This window comes from Eschscholzia californica, unplaced genomic scaffold, assembly GCF_041429995.1.
Source record: "Eschscholzia californica isolate CP2 unplaced genomic scaffold, dmEscCali1.0.p SCAF_1, whole genome shotgun sequence".
Taxonomy (NCBI): Eukaryota; Viridiplantae; Streptophyta; class Magnoliopsida; order Ranunculales; family Papaveraceae; genus Eschscholzia; species Eschscholzia californica.
Window position 1 is genome coordinate 56164426 of NW_028238198.1, and position 20773 is coordinate 56185198.

The 20773-nt window shown below is 38.5% G+C and overlaps 2 protein-coding genes across 4 annotated transcripts; one reads left to right on the top strand and one right to left on the bottom strand.

The window, feature by feature from the left end:
* Positions 1-1078: 1078 nt before the first annotated feature.
* LOC147567736 (structural polyprotein) lies at positions 1079-5009 on the top strand. The gene is made up of 5 exons (XM_086654327.1): positions 1079-1326; positions 1414-1531; positions 4080-4385; positions 4497-4638; positions 4760-5009. The coding sequence occupies exons 1-4, from the start codon at positions 1229-1231 to the stop codon at positions 4608-4610; spliced, it is 636 nt and encodes a 211-aa protein (XP_086510453.1). The 5' UTR covers positions 1079-1228; the 3' UTR covers positions 4611-4638; positions 4760-5009.
* Positions 5010-5100: 91 nt separating this feature from the next.
* Positions 5101-12258, bottom strand: LOC147567737 (putative prolyl 4-hydroxylase 7). Of its 3 annotated transcripts, XR_015230837.1 has the most exons (8): positions 11912-12258; positions 11742-11822; positions 11502-11664; positions 6695-6752; positions 6443-6618; positions 6302-6362; positions 5255-5693; positions 5101-5185 (listed from the first exon to the last, which is right to left on the bottom strand). XR_015230837.1 is itself a non-coding variant. In XM_086654326.1 (7 exons), exons 1-7 carry the CDS (start codon positions 12010-12012, stop codon positions 5652-5654), a joined length of 645 nt encoding a protein of 214 aa, XP_086510452.1. In that variant the 5' UTR covers positions 12013-12258; the 3' UTR covers positions 5211-5651. The 3 variants fall into 3 exon arrangements, 2 of the variants coding, with proteins under 2 accessions (XP_086510452.1, XP_086510451.1); XM_086654326.1 differs by lacking the exon at positions 5101-5185 and having other exon boundaries at positions 5211-5656; XM_086654325.1 differs by lacking the exon at positions 5101-5185 and having other exon boundaries at positions 5211-5693.
* Between the last annotated feature and the right edge of the window lie 8515 nt (positions 12259-20773).

Below are 20773 nucleotides of genomic sequence, written 5' to 3' on the forward strand. Positions count from 1 at the left end.
TCTCTCTCCCTCCTTTCCACTCTCTTTCTCTCTCTAATGCTCCGGCGAAGGGGAGGACGCCTTCGCCGTAGCACTAGTTTCCAGACGAAACCGGCCTGGTTTCGTCTGGAAACCAGGCCAGACTCTCGTCTGGTCTTGAAACCAGACGAGATCCTCCCCTTCGCCGGAGCAATAGAGAGAGAGAAAGAGAGTAGAAAGGAGAGGGAGAGAGAGAATAAAGAAGAAAGAGAAAGAAGAAAGAGAATGAAGAAGAAAAAGAAGAAGATAGAAGAAGAGAAGAAAAAAAAAACATGGTCGCCAGAATTTTTTCCGGCCGGCGACCATTGCCGGAGAAGATGGTGAGGTGGCAGGTGAGTGATGACGTGGGCATATTGGTGATGACATGGAGGTGAGAGAAGTGTGTTTGGTATTTTTAAAAGAAATTCTGTTTTGACCCCTATTTTTTTCTAAACAACTTAAGTTTTTTCGGAATCAACACATTTTTTAAGGGGGTCAAATTTGAATTTCCAAAATCCTTTTATAAACAAGGGTAATAATGGAAACAAAAAGATTAACCATAAAAGTTGACTGACGGTGTTAAGAAAAGGGGGCCATATTTGAATTTACGAAAAAAAAGGGACCATAAAGGAAGCTGGTCACAAAGTAGGGGCTAAATAGGAATTAACTCAAAAAATATAGTGATGGAGTGGAAGGAACAAAAAAAAACGTCACAACAAATTATTTCCCCCTCTAGCAAAAAAGAAAAGAAAATCAAGATTAGATGGAAAAAAAGATGTGTCCACCACTCTTTGGTGCAGCGGTTGGACACCGCTCTTAAGCCCATGAGGTCGTGGGTCGAGTCTCTGTTGAAACAGTTTGTCATCAAGATTTTTATATATATAGTAAATAATGTAATAAATTTGTCCGGATTTAGGCCTCTTTCATGTTTTCAGGCTTTAGGCCTCTTTTATTTTGATTTAAATTAGACAGTTATCGTGTTCATCACACCTTCATGATGTATCAATCCCTTGTAACGACTTACGTGGACAGTAGTTGATTTCTCAAAAAAAATAAAAATAAAAAGAGGAAAAAAGTATTCGGGCTGGAATTGGGTCGGGTCAATTGTTGTATCTAAACCAGAACATGAGGAAGTTGATTTGCAGAATTATTTGCTCGTTTGAGAGGAGAATCAGGAAAGGGGAAAAAAAAGAAAACCATACCCAGTCGTGGACTGGGAGGAGAGATAATCATGATTTCCCCAATCCTCTCTTTCCAAGCCCTAATTCTACCTTCCATTCTTTTGATCTCCATATCTTCATCTTATATCACCCTGGTCGTCTCCCTGAGGTACCCTTTCTTCCTTCTCAGATTACCATAAATTTCATTGATCTTACTGAGATCTGGTTTGAGAAATTTCTGATTTCTGATTTACAGCACTGTGAGAGGAGGAAGTCGTTCACTTTTGAGTTTCAGGGAAACCCCTGGTGGTGGAAACGTTACCTTTGAATGCTCTCCTTCTGGACCCTGTGTTCCCTGTCTATACTCTGAAAAGGTAAACACATACTTATTTTCTTGTCTATTTTACTCTTCTTAATTCAGTTATATCTGCAATTAAGGAACCTGAAATTTCTCTGATCCATCTTAGTTTATAGCCCTAGTGAGATAATGTAGAAATTGATTCTGGGTTGTGTGATTTTGATTTCCAGAAATAAGAACAGTTGACTTAATTATGGTGCCATGTAAATGGAGACTTGTGGGTTACTTGATATTTTCCTCAATTAGGATTTAGAGAAAGTTATTAGATTCATTAGTTCAAGAAATGAACAGTTTTCTAAAAGGTGAAGATTAATGGCTCGGTTAGATTTGATTCCAAAGTTTTTCATAAAGGGGGTGAACAACAATGTGAAAGGAAATGGATGCTCTTCTTCTGACTAATGTAGTAGTTTCTATATGTAGTATTTTAGAAAAACTATGATTTAGAAAAAGAACCTAAGAGCAAACCCACTAGAGGCTCCTGAGTGGGAGGATCCCATCTCATTTTGGGAATCTCTAAATTTTTGATTTCTCTACTCCAAGAGAGGCTCACAACCCAAATTTAATTTGTTTAGTGCGTGTGTGATGTACGTGTGTGGGATTTTAGTTCTAATTTTCCATTACAAAATTCTTGGCTTCAATTTAACATGTGTCAATCGTTTATTTCTATGAATGGGACTCAAAAAAGGATTAGAAGAAAAAAATTGCTAACAAGGATTTGAAGAAATAAAAAAAAGAACTTTAAAAAGAGAAAATTAAAAAAAAAGGATCCCCTCAAACCAACAATCTGGACAGGTGTGGGAGCCCCAATGGCTAAGGGCCCCCTCTCGGAGCACCCAGGCTGGGGGTTGGCAGCTCCCAACTATTGAGTTTGCTCTTAATTGCTCATGTCATTCATGATATTAGAGTCCACTAGGCCCCACTCTCCTTGAAAACCGGGTTACTGACAAAGGGTTGCTTGAGACTTATATACATCACATATTCTAATGCCTAAACAATGTTGGATAATGCTAATACTTCCCCGCAATGCGAGCGATGGAGTCACTAGGCGCTTCTCGTTGCTCGTACTTAGGATTAGGTTACAAAGTTTCACCTTCCTCAAACACTAGCTCAGATACCATGTTAGAGCCACATCGGTTTAACACCCACTGAGAACTGGTTTGTAAGGAAAAGGATTGCCCAAGACTTTGCCTAACTCACAAATTCTAATGTGCAAGCAAAGTGGGATAATGTCAATACACAAATCACGATTCAAAAACTTTTTTACCTTATCACATCCAAAATTGTTCAAAACCTCATAATTGAATTTTACGTGATCTCGTATAAAACAGCCAAAAAACTGCAAGTTTACTTGTTGAAATATTAGTTATTTCCTTGTGCTACCTATAAAATATTAGTTATCTATATCGGCATCTACTCCCAGACATTTTCATCTCAATAAAATTGAAGTTCTTAAACGTTAGCTAGTTAGCTCGAAGAGTTTGTAGAAGTCATCATAGATTTTTTTGGGAAAAATTGGGAAAACAGAGTAAAGATTTTGGTACGCCCAATCTAGCATTACTGAATTGTTATTCGTTAGAGTACTACAAAATTGTAGGTGAGATTTGGAACACTAAATGCATGGGCATAGAGAGTTTCTGGTTAGACCAAGACCCAATGGGTATTCTCAATCAATTAGGGTTGCCTGAATACTGAAGATATGCAGTCCTTAGCATATGTTTCCGCCTTAGCGTCAGGTAGGTGTAGTCGTGCTTGTTGGAATATCACCAAGTTGTTAGCAGATTGGGCGACTGGCCTGCTTCATGTTGTATGAGAATGTATTTGGATCTTTAATGTATTCACAGCTCCTCTATAACTTTTGGTTTTCTCTTTTCTAGTCCAATACCCGGTAAAATAAGTGGAAAAAACAAATCAAACAATTACAGAGGTACGACTCCCTGCCTATTATGCGTATGTTAGTGGGACCCATCTTCAGTGATTGCTACGCTAGTATGGCAGTAGATCGTGTTGAACCCCTTTTCAGACACAATATGTTTTATACTATCTATCTATACCGACATTTCCTCCCAAATTTCATCTTCGATAAAATTGAAAAAATTGAAAATTTTAGCTAGTTATCTAGAAGAGATTTTAGAACTACTTGATTGATATATTTTTGAAAACAAATTGGGAGAATCAGAGTAAAGATTTTGTTTCACACAATTTACTATTACTGAATCTATTCATTAGAGTACAAAGAAATGGTGGGTGAGATTTGAAACACTAAATGCAATGGCATATAGAGTTTCTGGAGTGACCAAAACCCAAAGGGGACTCTTACTCGTTTGGGGTTGTCTGAATTCTTAAGATCTACAGTCTATAAGTTTCCGCCTAAGCTTCAGGTTGGGGTAGTAGTGCCTGTTGGAGTATCATGAAATCGGTTGCAGATTGTATGAGGGATTTGCTTCATATCGTTTGAGAGTGTATTTGGATCTTTAATGTATTCACATCTCCATTTTTCTACTTGGCAGTTGACAAATTTCATTGTTGTACTTAGAGACTTCTGGTTTTTCTTAATATTTTTATAGCGTGAAGAAAAATTTAGATGCAGTGAGACTGGCTATCGTATCCCTTTGAAATGCGTAGAAGTCATAGGTGGTCCGAAGAAATCAAAGGGCAAGAAGTCGAAGAAAAATCGATCAACTCTGGAAGTCTCCTCTGTTGATGCAAACGCAAATTCATTGTTGCTAGATGAAGATCTCTCTTCTCTCATAAAAAGTAGAAGACTGTTGGAGGACTCACCTACACCAGACGATAAAAGACAAGCTTATACTACATACAGGAGTTGTATACCGGCAGTAAATGAAGAGAAGTTGTCAGTGATTGGTTTCGAGGTATTCTCTTTTCTAGTCTGATTTCCTTAAAAGTAGGTAAAAGCTTAACATTGGGTTTATACTCACTACATGTAGGTGGATTATCTGATCTTTAAGTTACTTTTTCGACAGGGGATTATGTTGTGTTTAGTGTTATCTAGTGGGTCATTTATATACTTCAGACGAAAACGAGCTGTTACAATGCCAGTTGGAGCAGTGAGAATCCCAAGCAACTCTAGATTCTAATTCTTTACTACACACGATCCTTCTGGAGGTGAGAAAGAACTTCATTCCTTCTCTTTCTTTGCATCTATAAAACTGAAAGTATATTTGAGAATGTAACTGTTTGTGCGTGTGGCGAAGAACTTAATTTTCTTGTTGTGTTTTTTTGTTAGGATCTCTGAAGATTTTGTACCACTACACAGAGTAGCAGATCCCTCTCTATAAAGTTGAAAAAGATGAAGTGCGAGACATTTATAATCAATGCTATAAGTTGCATGGATAGCTAAATCTTTACACAGTTGTGATCTGCAATTCTTTGGATGGCTTGTTTGATTGTTGTAAGAAAGTAATTTGGGAGTGAGTAGGTGAACAAATTCAACATTATATATTTTTCTCTTTATTATGGAGCAATATCTTTTACGAGGGTCACTGTCAATAGCTTCAAGACTTGAAATTGTTTGAAAGATGTCAGCTTCATAATTCCCCTTGAATCTTTTCGCCAGACGAATTAATATACACAAGTAGTAATCTTATTATGCCCCAAGAAGTGGTGGAATAATCAATTCACTGGATTCGTAGTCTTTTGCTTTACCATTGTCCTGTTTAGAAATCAAGATAGACAAGTGGTATAAAATATACTTAAATTCTGCAAAAGGGGTGTCAAAGACCCCAGTTCGATATCAAGTTTGATACATTCTAGTTCTGAGGATTATATCAACAACTCTTAAAGTAATTAGCATTAGCAAAACTCCAACCCTAATCTGAATATATAAGAAGAGATCCATCTGTATGTCCTTTGATCAAATCAACAAACACGACAACTCTTCCTACAATATCCAATAGAATTGTCAGATCCCACCATATAAATTGGATTCTTTTCACACTCACCAACTGCTGCCCATTGTTCGCAATGTTCGTCCTCGTCATTGCAGTCCGTGCCACTACTTCGTGTTATTCGTTTCTCGAAATCTTTTACATGAATCCACTTGGTAGCAGACCATTTCTCGCCCTCAATGACAGGGCAGCTTCCGTGCAAGCTCGTCGTATCAGCTGACGTGTCTAGGTTTAGACTGAAGAACAACAAGGCATCACCTTTCCGAGTTTTCACTTTTTAAGTGAAGAACAAACTCAAACAATTAGCAAATTGAGAAGTACATAGAGCACGTGAATTAAATAAATCTGGTGGGTTTGAACTGCCAATGTATTTACTGTATAACAGTATAAACAAACATTTACCGGTAATAAACATCATCTAGTTTATCCAAGGCTTTAGGTTCGGCGCCATATTTAGATTTGGTTCTTGTGGTTGGGACTTTAACAGTCTCAAGAGTCACAACTTGATTTAACAACTACCAACCAAATTCGTTGTAGGCAACACCTAGACTCATTCAGCTCAGTTCCACATGGTACATGGTTTTTAAAGTGGGTTTGCATAGAGCAACGTGGGCTTCCACACTCAAAAAAGACCTAGCCGACATGCAAGACAACGTATTACATAACATGGTATAACCCAAATTCAATAACCATGGATTCCACCTCCTCTGGGAGTCCAACCTGAGACCTCCAGGGTGCTGGAGTTTGTGTCAACACTATTAACCACTTGGGCAACCAAGTGTTGACAGAAACATTTTTGTATTGACAGGACGAAGTTAAACAGTATATTTGACACATTGAGTATATATGGGTTATTCAACTTTAAGATTGTTTAAGAATACCTGCATATCCCTTTTTGGCACAGTCAGACCAGGAATCATCCTTAATTTGTGATAACTTCTTCTGCAAACCGATGAATGTTCGATAATTGGAAACACAAAATAACTAGGAAAAATTATAAATGCTAATAGAACTCATTTTACCTCTGAATCGGGAAAGACAGTTTCTCCACCCTTCTCAACGTTAGACAAGTACATCAGTACAGTAGCAACACGCTGACCCCCAAATTCTTGATTAGCCTTATCATGGAAATAGTCAAAATGTGGCTCATACTTTTGACCATTTTCATAGTGAAGTATTTGCATGGCCTCCCCATTTTCTGTCAGAAACTCAATGTTAAACTAAAAATAAACCACAACTGTACACAGAAAATGAGTAACATTTCATAGAACTACCTTCTGGGAGGAAAGTCCAAGCAGCAATCCTTGCCTCGATGTTTTTAACAATTTCATCCTTCAAAGACAAAAACAAAGAGAATGAAATTTTGGAGCATACAAAAAGCAATAAGCATTCATTTCAACTATTAGAGAAAAGTGTGAGTGCAGAACCTCAAGAAAGAACATAAACGCCAAAAAAGCAGTTCAGAAACTGTTACTATTCTAAATGACAAAATGTAAATTGCAAGGGAACGAACAATAACCTTACAAAGGATGAAAAAATCATTCATTGGATTCTACAGATATTAATGTGCAAGTACCAAGAAAAGTAACTTTTTAGACAATAGTTCCAAGCTTAGTTCTGGAAAAGTAACTTTTTCGTGTATTGAAAGGTAAGACATTCCTGAGGTAATGTATCTAGTAAGATACGAGATCGATTGAGGGATACACAAAAAGTATAAATATCTGATATCTGAGTACGCACAGATATCTTTGATGTTCTCTTTCCTCTCCCAAAAGTATAAGTTTTTAATTATATCTTTGATATAAAGTCTTTCAGAAAACTTTTTGTGTAATGTCTTGAAAGAAAAGAAAGAAAAACAAAATAAACACTTTTTTACCAACAGATTTAAGACACAAGTATCGTAAGTTACGTGCAGTAAGATATCTAGAACAACATTATAACTTATAGCTATGAAAGAAACGATACTAGGTAATTACAGTCAGACATCTGCGAGCTCGATAAGAAGGAGGAGTATCATACTTTGGATGCTTCAGAGTTTGCCGAAAGGAAGAAGATGAAGTGCGAGTTAGAGAAACTAATGACTCAGGAGGAGATTAGCTTGCTTCAGAAGTCGAGAGCAATCTGGCTCAAAGAGGGAGACAAAAACACAGCTTACTTTCATAAAATCATGAAGTGTAGGGCGAGGCAAAACAGAATTAGCATCAGTATTCAAGATAATGGTAACATTACCAAGGAAGAGGATATTATGGAAGAAGCTATACACTATTTTAGTAAGCTATACTGTGAACCTAAGTTCTGGAGGCCGGGTATTGAAGGCATGGACCTTCCTCATATTATGCACAATGAGGCCGATATGCTGGAGGTAAACCTGTCTGAGAAAGAAGTGCGAAAGGCATAGCTGACTTGGCCAAAGATAAGGCTCCAGGCCCAGATGGTTTTCCTATATCTTTTTATAGTAGATGCTGGGATGTTATTAAGGATGACTTTGTGGCAATGGTTGAGGCCTTCTCGAATTCAGCGGATTTGGACTGGAGACTCAATCAGACTTTTATTGTTCACATCCCCAAGAAAAATCAAAGCTCCTCTTTTACTGACTTCAGACCCATCAGCTTAGTGGGAGGGACCTACAAAATTATCTCGAAGGTATTAGCCTCTAGGTTGGCTTCGCTTATGGATAAGGTTGTGTCTCCATTTCAAGGAGCTTTTATAGGTGGCAGGCAGATCCTTGATGGCCAATGAGCTAATAGATTCAAGAAGAAAAGAAGGGCGAAGGGGTTTTATCATTAAGGCAGATTTGGAAAAAGCCTATGATCGCATAAATTGGGACTTCCTTTATCAAATCATAAACCGTACGGGTTTTGGTTATAAATGGCGGTCCTGGATATATGTTTGCATCTCGTCGGTCACTTTCTCGGTTCTGATCAATGGTAGGCCTTCCCCAGTGTTTCAGAGTTCGCGTGGGATTAGGCAAGGGGATCCTATTTCTCCCCTCCTATTTCTGTTAGTCGGCGAAGTGCTGAGCCATTGTATGCAACAGGCGGAAGAAAGATATTGAATTTTTGGCTTTCAAGTAGCGGCTTCCAGCAGAAGGATTAACCACCTTCAGTTTGCTGATGATACACTATTTTTTCTTGACGAAGACATAGGTCAGATTAACAAACTTCGTGATATTTTAATCTGGTATGAGTTATGTTCAGGGTTGAAAGTGAATCTTAATAAGTCTTTCATTTATGAGGCTACTAAGGTAGGGGAAGGGAATAGGAATCACGAACTGCTGAGGGGTTTCGGATGCCCTATGGGGTTTCTCCCTTCAACGTACCTGAGGCTACCGTTAGGACATAGATACAAGGCAAAATCTCTATGGGATCTGGCTATGGAGAGGGTGAACAACAAATTGGCTTCTTGGAAAGGGCATGTTCTCTCAAGAGGTGGTAAGATAACACTATTGAAAGCAGTAATTCAAGCTCTTCCTACATATTATTTATCTGTTTTTTCTATTCCTATGGGAGTGTTGAAGGAGATCGACTCAAAAATGTGTAATTTCCTCTAGAATGGCAAGTCTGACTCCAAAAGGCTACACTGGGCTGCTTTGAGTTATGTAAAGGCTCCAAGAGCTAAGGGAGGGCTGGGAATAAAGAATCTTAAGCTCATGAATCAGGCTCTTCTAACTAAGTGGTTATGGAAGTTTGACCAGGAACTCAAAAATCGTCGTATGGGCGTGGAGTCTGGAAAGGAATTCAAAACAGCTTGACCAAATTCAGAAGCCTAACTAAGTGGAAAGTGGGTAATGGCCAAAAGATCTTGTTCTGGGAGGATATGTGGTTGGGGAACATGGCCCTTAAGGATCGGTTCCCTAGTATATTTTTTATTGCGATACAGAAGAAGGTGATGGTGAGCAACATGTTCAATTTAGAGTCAGGGACTTGGGACATCAAAACCAGAAGAAGCCTAAATGATTGGGAGATCAATGATTATGTGGAGTTGCTCGAGGTTCTTTAGGAGGTTAGGCTGGACAGTAACCTAGACAGTAGAGTTTGGAGACAAGAGGAGAAAGAAAAGATGTATGTCAAGTAGTGTTATTCGTTGATGGAATCAGGTGATCAAATCATGCATCCAACACTAGTGAAAATTCTTAAGAGGAAGGGTACCCCTCCGAGAGTTGGATTTATGCTTTGGGCGACCTTTATCGATAGGATCCCAACAGTGGCTCTCAGACATAGGGGCTTCATGATCATCAATCGTTGCATCTTGTGCAAGGAGGAAGAGGAATCAAGCAATCACTTGTTCCTCCATTGCAAAGTGGTGCAAAGCCTTTGGACGTACTACCTCATGTCAGTTGCCATCATCTGGTGCTTGCCATCGTCGGTGGCTTGTATGTTCGAACAATGGGACAAATTCCTAAGCCAAGAGGAAAGAAGGATATCTGGGACTTAGTCCCATCTGCTATAGTGTGGAGTATTTGGAAGGATCGTAATAACAAGATTTTCAAGGATGCTAATGAAAACTCTGGGCTAGACGTGGAGGATATAAAATCTGTAATTTTTGGTTGGGCAAGAAGTTTACCTATGTTTGGCAACATTTCTTTCATAGATGTTGTGTATAATTGGGAGGCGTGGATATCGTGAGGATGCCGCCCTCCCTTTTCTCGTTGTATAGTTCCCCTTTCGTTTATTAATTAATTCAAAGTTTCAACAAAAAAGAAACTGATTAAGCTTCCCAAGACATGATATTTTGTGAACTGAAAGGGAAATAAAAATATCAATTTCTAAACATGGAACTAATATAATGTTAGGCTTCTTCTAAGCTGCATCTGCGATCATCAGAAGATCGTAAGAATATTCATGTCAACCGTTAATGAGAAACTCTACCACACATCTTACAGTGCGACAAAAGAGCCTCTAACTGAATAAAGAAAAGCAATTTAATGAGGTTGATGATGAATATTAAGGGAATTACTCAGCTACAATGCCAATATCAGAACTTGGTTATCATGTAGTGAAGTTTCAGCTCGTCGCATGCTGTAACATGTCTCTCCAAGAGGAGTTACAGATAAAACCAACTTTACTCTTAGCCGAAATGGGCAACCTCAAAAGTGCCCATGAAGAACTAATTATGGTTTTAGCAAGATGAGGCCAATAATTCGCCCAACACCTCAACGCGGAAGAGATACGAATAACAATTCATGTTCTTAGTAGTGTCTTTTCACGGGTTTCTAGGAGTGGTCACTATGCACTAAGAGAACTCAAGTGTTAATACATTTTTCAGAAACAAGATACATCGGCAAGATTCTTAATATTAAATTAATGTTTATTCCGAAAAATGTCTACAAGGCGATGTAAGGGACATAGCTCCTGAGGTTGTATTTATCTGTGTTTCCTTTCAGCTTTGACGAGCATATGTAAGGCATCGTTGAAGCTAAGTAGTTGGGAAGAGGGATTGTCGAGATCGTACATGGATGTATGAGAATAGTCCCACATGAGAGAAGGGCGATCTTACAACTAAGAATATGATATCTAGGTCCTCTCCACTCATTGCCAATTGGTTTTGAGTTGGATGACCACTTATTTAACATGGTATCGGAGCTAGAGCTAAACATAATAGGCTTAAAACTTAACAACCACACGCGCTCCACACCCGAAAAAAAAACGTGTTAGGCTCAAACAACGCCACACGTGAGGGAGCGCGTGAGAGTAGTCCTACATTGGAGAAGGGCGATCTAGCAACCAAGAACATAATGTCTAGGTCATCTCCACTCATTGCCAATTGGTGATGATGGGTCATTTGTTTCAGAAATTATATCACAACGAGAAGCTTTTTTAAACGGGTGTAGCTGTTCGACAAAATTCCCAACTGAAAAAGTAGGGTTTCGCAGTCACACATAATGATAGATTACTAGATAGATGGAACTCCCATCTGTCCTTTTTAATTCAATTAAACCCCAAATTCATACTCCATTCAGTGTATCTAAATCTAGCAACTTGAAAGAAAAAGTAAAAAACCAGATCAATCAAACATTAGAACATTCAAATCAGTTGAACCCTAATCCTAGGAATTCTAGAGAGAGATGGGGAAGTTGTTCACCTGACCCTTACTGAGAAACATGCCTGAGCTTGTCCGAACTTCACTCTTTATGCTCTTGCCAGATTCGTTATCAGCCACCATCGATATTTCTAGCTTATCTTTAGCCAGAATAATGAGGTGGTCACATTCGTCATCGGAGAGAAACCCTTTGTACAAGAAAGCCCTGTACAAAAACACAAATGCCCAGATCAGAGAATAAAAAATTAAACATATTCCTAACGAAATTAGAGAGAGAGATACCTGGGGTGCCAAGAGAGTTGGGTAACTCTGGTCGGATCAAAGCTCGAAAAACTTCGTTTCAATCGAAAGGAGGATTCGTGCCTGAGATGAAGATAAAAGAAAAACAGAAGTCATTTTGATTCTTGAATGAAATCATTAAGGAACTACAAAGAAAAAGTAGAGAGAGATACGTTTTGGATTCACCAACCGAATCTGGGAGAGCGGATAAAAGAGAGAAATTAGGGAAACAGAAAAGAAAGAAGAAAAGAAACAGTGTCAAATCCGTCTTCATCAGTGGGTATTCTTCCTAATTTGATCAGACGGACACCAGAGAGAGAGAGAGAGAGAGAGATAGAATAGAGAGAGAGGTTTTCTGGGATAGCCGCGGTATTCGCGGATGCGAGTCTTTGTTTTTCTTTTCTGTCTTTGTGGGGTGTAGAGACCTTTGTTGGTTTTTCTTTACCAAGTTGATGTTGTTGGGAACATAATTGTCAATTAGATGACAAAATACTATCAAGCCAGCTAACTACGTACGTTTAAGATTCAAAGTTTGACTAGTCTTTATAACGGAAACAAGAGTGCACTAATGGAAACAACAGTTTTTTTTTTAAGGAATTCATTTCCAATTGAAGTGGATAATCATCCTTAACAAAAAAAAAAAATGGATAATCCCATAAACAACTTACTTAAGATTTCTCTATGTGGAGCGGAGCAAGGAGTTATCTTGGTGGGGCAAAAGGCTACTAATTAAATTTAGGTAGTTTCTCACTGGAAACCTCCTCCTGAGGCGGTTATTCTAGGTTTTAAGATGGGTTTTAGGACCTTTACTCTGGCTTAAAGGGTGTGGTTTTTATTTCTTTACTCAAAATTGCTTCAAATATGGAAGCAGCGGATGAATTTCTTCAACAACTCTCACCCTTGACAACCGACTACCCGACATCGGTGATTGTTCAAACGTCTCATTAAGAGAGTGAAAGTATTAATTTCAGGCACGGTTGTATGTTAAAAGTCCTCAGTTACAAACATTTCACAATTGATCTCCTTTTCCAAAAATTAAAAGGGGTTTGGAATCTACCCATGCATGTAATTTCAAAGAAGTGTCCCACAACATATTTGTGGTTCAAATGGCTACATTCAGAGACGTGGACATTGCCTTGGATCGCACCCCTTGGATTATGTGAGATGACACATTCTTGATGGAGACATGCTCGACGAACAATACTGTATTTGATTATATGTTTAACGAAGCCTAGTTTTATGTTCGATTACATGGAATCTCGCTTTTTATATCTGAATTCAAAGGTGGTAAATTCATTGGCAAACCCTTTCGTTCCGGTGCCAGACTCAGATGTGGTGAAGTGGACTAATTAGGGACGGATTAAAGTGGAGATGGATATCACTTCTCCCCTGCCGAGAGAAGTTATGTTTCAAATTACAGGTGGGTCAACTTTTATTGTTGCCTTACGTTGTTGAACATTTGGGCAGGTTTTATCTTTTTTGTGGGTACCTCGGACACTCCATTAACTTTTGTCTTAATCGACTGAAACTACTCGATCTCTTGGTCATAAACTCCATATATGTCTCATCCCTCTAATCATATCTTCCGATCAAGTTGACACTCTTTGTGTAGCCCGTTGTAGGATCCGGACGAAGTTAGCTGTAAACCTCTTTGCGATTTGACGATCGTAGTTGGTTTCTAGCTATACACTATGACCCTTAAATCATCATGACTTGATGATCTTCTTCATCAATTGTCCTATCCGACAAATTGCTCGCACTGCATCTTTGGTCGAAGGACATCTCCTTCAGACTCCCACTTCTACTTAGAACAAGTGTGATGCTAGATTCCCTTGTCAATTTGCATCCCATCTGATACGTCACATGTTTCAGACTTTCTTGATCCCGAGAACAACGGTCAAAGACAAATGATGAACTTTTAATCCATTTGAGCGCAGTCACGCATTTTTCAGTTGCTACTCATCAAGTGGCCTTGAGATACTTTTTCCTCATTTAATTAGGATGACACAATCTATTCTTGTACTCCCACTCAACTTCATGGCTATCTTCTCTTTTTCAGTATCCGCTTTTATAACCTCCTTTTACGACGCGGTTTTTGGCGGAACCAAAGTCGGACATTCCTTACATAAGATGAGTGGAGCACTCATGTTCTGAGGAATCTCTCCAATCTTGTCAATGAGAAGCGTTTGACGTTCACCATGATTGGTGTACTTCTCATTTGTGGGTTATTCATTGTTTTTTTAATAATACACCCACGTAGTCGATTTGAATACTCCTATTCCTATAGCCCATAAAACAACGTTATCTCGTCGACCTCACATGCTAGTCTTCGTAAGTCATTGTTGTTCATGCAATGACCTGGACTAGGGAGATGATAATGAAATATTCCAAGTTCACTTAATAGGGTTCCATCAGATTACGTATCTGACAAACCCATTTGGAATGTTTTATTATCCATGGACTGTCGTTTAAATACTAAACCAAATTTAGGGCGACGAAATAACTAATTTATTTCTAATAATGAGAGTTTGTAAAGTTGAGCTTCTTCGTAAAACCCCTTTTACCCACTCAATTTACTGGTCAAGGTTATTTCTAGAAAATACCTTATGCCTTAGACTTATGTATGACTCTCGTACTTTGTCTTAGATGATAGTTTCGTTGACTACGGATGTAATCTGATTAAACTTTGCCAATTACCAATTAATTGAAGGTTGCTTTCTTCAATTTTGATAATTACTAGTAACCGTTTACTTGCTTAAAGGCTTTAATTTCATTCTTTCGTTTGTAGAGTTTGCAACAGTTCACGGCTTGAAACACTTTCAGCCTAAATTCCTTCCATGTTCCACTTTGAACTAACTCATTCTAGTATTTTTCAAGCCTTTTAGGATGTTAGTTGTGGTTCAGATTGTCTTATCTGAATTAAGATGTTAACGCCTCTTAATACTTCAGTGTTTGAGGTGTCTTGGGCAAATGCTAAATCATGTCCCACATGACCGATCTTATGTCTATTAAATAACCATCTTCCTCATGCGTGTTTTCTCATCAGGGTCTCCCCGACTCTGAGTCTTGCCGAGCTATGTGCCATGAGATTTGGGTCGAATATCTCTTTTAGAGTCTTTCGCATTTGGACTTTTAAGAATCCCAAGTTTCTTATCTTAGTCCTATCATCTTTTGATCTATACTCATAGACCTATGATGCTAAAAAACAGTTCATCCTTTGTGGTCTTTCATTGAGTCAGTTCTCAACTGATCCTTACATCCCTATGTTATTCTCAATCTCTAGTATATGATGACGCATAAAATGTCTAGACGTTGACTGACGTCAGAAAGTCTAGCCTTGACCTGAAGTCCAACGGGTCAACCCAGCTTAAGGCAGCAGAACAGCTAAGCCCTCGACGCTCCACCACCTAAAACCCTAACTGGAAGGTCGGCCCGGACAAGCTAAAAGGCATCAGCTCTGTTTTGCCCTCAGCACAGACAGATCAACCCTAGAATTGTAGAGTTTTGTATGTATCTAATACACTAATTATCTAATGACCCTTTTTCTGTTCTCTCCACTTAGCTGTATATTGTGAGAGAGATGAAGTTTTCTCCTGAGAAAAATCCAACCCTTTTTCTGTTCTCTAATGACCCTTATATAGAGAAACCCTAATTAGAATTTGGGTCTAATTTGGTTTCCATAAGAGTCCCAGAAAAGATAAACACGTCAGAACTCTTTCTGACTAAAATTAGGGTTTCCTCTAATTAGTGTGTGGCCGGCCACTTAAGCCCACTAATGGGCTCGGCCTGGCCGGCCCACTCTACTCTTATGGCCGGTCCTGATCAACTCCTTAATGGGCTTGATCAGGACACCCCATAAGTGGGGTTTTTCACCTTTTCGGGTTGCTCTTTCGAGCCCGATTCTTTCTATCTTTTTGGCACTATCGCAATGGATTATATCCATCTATATGCAAGCTCCCATGAGTCAACTCTCTCCGATTAAGCTACCACTCTTTGATGTAACCCGTTGTAGGATCCGGTCTATGTAAGCCGTGGATTATCGAAGTGATCTGACAATCGTAAGCGGCTTCTAGCTAAGTATTGCGATCCCTAATTTAACCGGACTAGATGATCGTTCGGATAAAGTCATCGTTATCCTAACTGAAAAATTGTATGCATTTCCATCTTGGTCGAAGGACACTCCTTCGGAAGGACATCTCCTTCAGACCGAAGGACTATATCCTTCAGTTTCCTACTTGTACTTAGAACAAGTGCAATGCTCGATTCCCATGTCACTTCGCATCTCATATGATACGTCATATCTTTTAAGACTTTCTTGATCTGGTGAACAATTGTCAAAGCTAATGATTAACTATTAATCCATTAGAGTACGACCGTACATTTTTAAATGCTTCTCCTCAAGTGGCCCGGAGATACTAATCCTAACCTAGTTAGGAGGACATAATCCAGTCTTGTACTCCCACTTAACTTCATGTCTATCGTGTCATTCCAAGTAATCCGCTTTTATAACCTCCTTTTACGGCACGGCGTTTGGGTGTACCAAAGTTTGACACTTCTTCAATTAGATGAGTGGAGCACTCATGTTTAAGGAATCTCTTCAATCTTGTCTAGGAAATTTCATGACATATTTCATTACTCATTGAAGAACTCTCATATTGGGTTACCAGTGTATATTCCAAATCATACACCCATTTAATTTACTCGAATTCCCAATTCGTATAGCCCATGAAACTGTGTTATCAGTCAATCTCACATGCTAGTCTTTATAAGTCATTGTAGTCCATGCAATGACCTGAACTAGGGACTTAATAATGAATATATTCCAAATTCATTTAGTAGGGTTCCATTTATTAGATCACGTATCTGATAAACCTACTTGGAATGCTTTATTATTTTGGACTGTACGTTAAATACTAAACCACGATTTAACGACGAAATAATTATTATTTTTGATAATAAGATTTTGTAAATATTGAGCCTTCTCGTGTAACTCCTCACACCCTTAATTTTACATGTCTGAGCTTTTCAGAAAAGCTCAATGCCTATGACCGTAATATGAGTTCTGTAGTTAGTCTAAGGTGATAGTTTAGTTAATTGACCTTATCTATTTGGATTTTGCTGGTTATCATTCCGATAAACCTAGTACTCCAATACTAAATTAAAACTTCTAAAGCTTTAAATATTTTCTTTTATTCCTAGAGTTTGCAACAGTCTCTTCCTGGAACCTCTCCAGCTTACTGTTTGTCCAAGTTAAGATTGTCATCTCGTTCTGGAAGTTTGCAACATATGACTGTATTGCTTTATTTCCTTGCATTGTACTGAGAATCTATCATAAGTCTTTTCAAGTACTTTATGATATTTCTCAGTTGCTATCCAGATTAGCTATCCAGATTTGATTGGTGATCACCATAAATACTCCAAGTATTTAAGACTTCAAGGTGATGCTAATCATGTCTAACATGACCGATCTTATGCTTTCAGCATAACCATCTTTTCTCATGCATGCTTGTTCATTAGAATATCTCAAATTCTGAATCTTGCCAAGCTATGTTCCCTGAAACTTGGGTATAATTACTCTTCTTGAGTCTTCACATTAGACTTTTCAAGACTTTTTTTTGAATAAATCTTATCATCTTCTCGATCTATCTTCATAGATCTTTGATGCCCAAAAGCCTTTCACCTTTATGTGTGGTCCTTATAATGAGTCAGTTCTAAAATGTTTTCAACATTAGAATGTTGTTCTCAATCTCTAGTATGTCTTCTACATGCCGGACCAAAGAAAACTGGCTAAATCCCATTAACCTTCTTGAACTATATGAATTCAAGATTTATTTTTATTCTTAAAAGAAACCAACTTTTGATTACTTTGCAGAATCGAAGATTCCTACTCCTACTTGCATGCTTAAATCCTTCGATGGATTTCCAAAGCTTGCAATTGTCACTTAGCTTTTAGGAGGGTCAACTCTCTTTCGGAATGTGTCATGTGGACATTTTATTGCTTAGTGATTGATCATTATGGTTTTAAGCATCGTGACTAAAGAGATGGTCTTTTCATGCTCTAAACTAATAACTCTTTGACCTTCTTTCCTAGTCTAGCTCTAGGAAACAGTAATGTTTCCATCCTTGTCCGTTTTTCAAATTCTTTTTGAAAAGCCTATTTGTACTTAACATGAATTATTCCTTTAAGAAAATAGATCAAGTTCCAAACTTGATTTCACACATGGATTCCATTCTAATCTTATGGCTCCAAGCCATATTTTAGAGTGATTCCGTCATAGCTTTTGTGTAGGTAGCTCATCTCTTCTTCAGTAGGATTTAGTCTTCTCAGACAGATCTATGAGCCTTCAAGGCCTACGAGGGGTTTGAACAACTTTGAGACGCTCTCAACTCCTTGAGGGCTCTCCTGCGAATCTAATTCGACTTATGCAGAAGGATCTCCGAGATCTACTATCTCTACCTCTATTTCCATATCTATCGGCTAAAATAGATAGGAACCGTAAATTCTAACATTCGTATACCACCATTGGTTTGTAATACCATTGTCAGTTTGTTGCTCTTATCAAATTTCTTCGATATCTTAAATTTCTCCCATTTGTCTTCTAGGAAATAACCATTATTTTAAGGAAAATACATAACGAGCAACAAACGCTTTGTTCTCTGATGGGTTGTAGAAGAATCTCCTATATTTCTTTATTCATAAAGAAATACATTGTCTTTCAGCTTTTAGACTGAATGCGGTTAGGTAGGAAGAACGACCTTGTTTGAGAATATATCCCAGAAAGTGTTTGGAAGATTTGCCTATACCCATCTTGATCGATTCATTCTAACATGATCGATTACTTTACTGGACTCATCACCCATATGACGTGTGTTGTTGGAGCAAGATGAGAGACTATTTCTCAACTTGTTTGATGGTCATCAAATTCTTGACTTAAATATTCACCATCTCGATCCAATCGAATGATTAATATTTTCGCTCAAGTGGATCCTGGTTAACTCTAGTTAGTGTATAAATAGTTTTACATACATCTGTATGTATGAAGACTATTAGTTCATTAGTCATATCTTCCTTTCTAAAAGGTTACTTTGTCAAATAGTCCTATTTAACAAAATTCACATGTGTTGTATGATTTTAAATCATTGGACTTAGAAGTCCATATCATTGGATCTTCCTCATGTGAGTTATGTCAATTTGAAGCAATGGCACAATCAGAGTTGACTTGTGACGCCCCGTGTCCCAAAATAGACACGACCACGTCCCGGCAATTCACAGACGAGACAAAAATCCGACAGAGTCTCCTCTGTAAATCGAATCGGTCGCACCTGTAAACCTGTCATGCAAACCATACATTCGCATACACCAAAAATAAACTATGGAGCGGAAGCTAAACAAACTCATCCCAGTTTCGGGTCGAAACCCGAACCACAAAAAGAACTATAAAATCCTCATACACATCGATACAACTTATAAACAACTCTAAGTGTCACGTATATACATATTAGAGTTTGGTTTCTACAATAAATACATAACTTTAAAATAACGAGAAGCCAATAAACAAAAATCAAAGAAAACGACGCAACACCTCTAGCCTCGTCAAACAAGATCACCGGCTGAAATACAACTCCGCCTCGAGGCTATGACAAATCACCTACACACTAACAACTGGTAGGGGGTCAGAATACTCACCGACACGAGTTATCTGGTAGAAGACGAATCCAAAATCCATCATGTTTTCAAAAGTTCATTTAATAAGTTGTAAACATCATGACAAAACGAGTTATCAAACCAGTTACCATATATACTATATACAAAACCATTTTCCTTAATCTAGCAAGCAATAGCAGTGATTAGCTGCCCAACCATGGTGCGCTCCCAATAAGAGGAGAGTTCCTCAGGAGAGCCTAATCACACACAAAGCAGAGGGATTCCCAATCAATGTCACCTCCCAGACGAGCGGTCAGGAGTACGTCCCTGAGCCTCGAACTGGAGGCACGAGCATCAATGGCCAGCAAGTGAAACACTCTACTCCCACTGGTCTCATGACTAGTGTCGCCCACCTCACCGGTCTCACACAGGTCACACCCGTGTCCACATGTCATCCTACCCTCAATGGTTACATGCCCGTAGGTTGACATAATCCGCAGTCGGGTACATACAAGAAAATCCCAAGTAGTTCGCAATCACAGTAAAAACAGTTCGAAAACATTTCTTGTATCGCAGTAAAACAATTCAACCATATTTCAGTTCATCACATAAATCGAGTTTCATGCTACCTAAACTCTAGTTATAATGACGCATATATAACTATAGAATCTAGCATATTCATTATCTATAAAACCATGCTAGATAAAGGATTCAGAACCCCTACCTCAGTCCTTACATAACAAAAGACCTCCCGCCTACCAGACGACCCAATTCCTCCTCATTCGCGAACTCTGAGATAAGGAAGAATAATCAAAACCGAATAAAAACATTAGGTTCTTATACTAAGAACCTTCGCACAACAAAGAAATAACGTAAAGAAAACTTAAAACATAAAATTAAATTCGCGAACTTCGGAAGACCTTGAATATCACCGGATTCGATCGATCTAACTTCCACAGACATATCCAATCAAGCCCACTCATACACCGTTTGACCGGTACTTATGTCCTTAACATTTGGTTACTAAACGTCTACGCCAAATCCGAGTGAACCACCCTCGAAAGTTACCACACACACAACAGCACCATAGATATCCCTAACAACGCATTACGCACTATAACAATCACAACTCTCTTATCGTTAGTCGGTTTCAATCAAATCTTTAGTCGTTAGAAATATTATATCATTTATGATGTTTTTCTCTAAGGTGGTATCCTCTAGTTCCAACTAAAACATCTCCGAAAACCACAAAGTATACGCAGCAGTGCATCAGTTTGACTAACCGTACGCTGCGTGTTCGAATGCTCATATTTCCCTCATCCAAACTCCAATAAACCCGTACTATACCTTTCTGGAATCGTCACGAGACATACTACAATATTGATGAAGA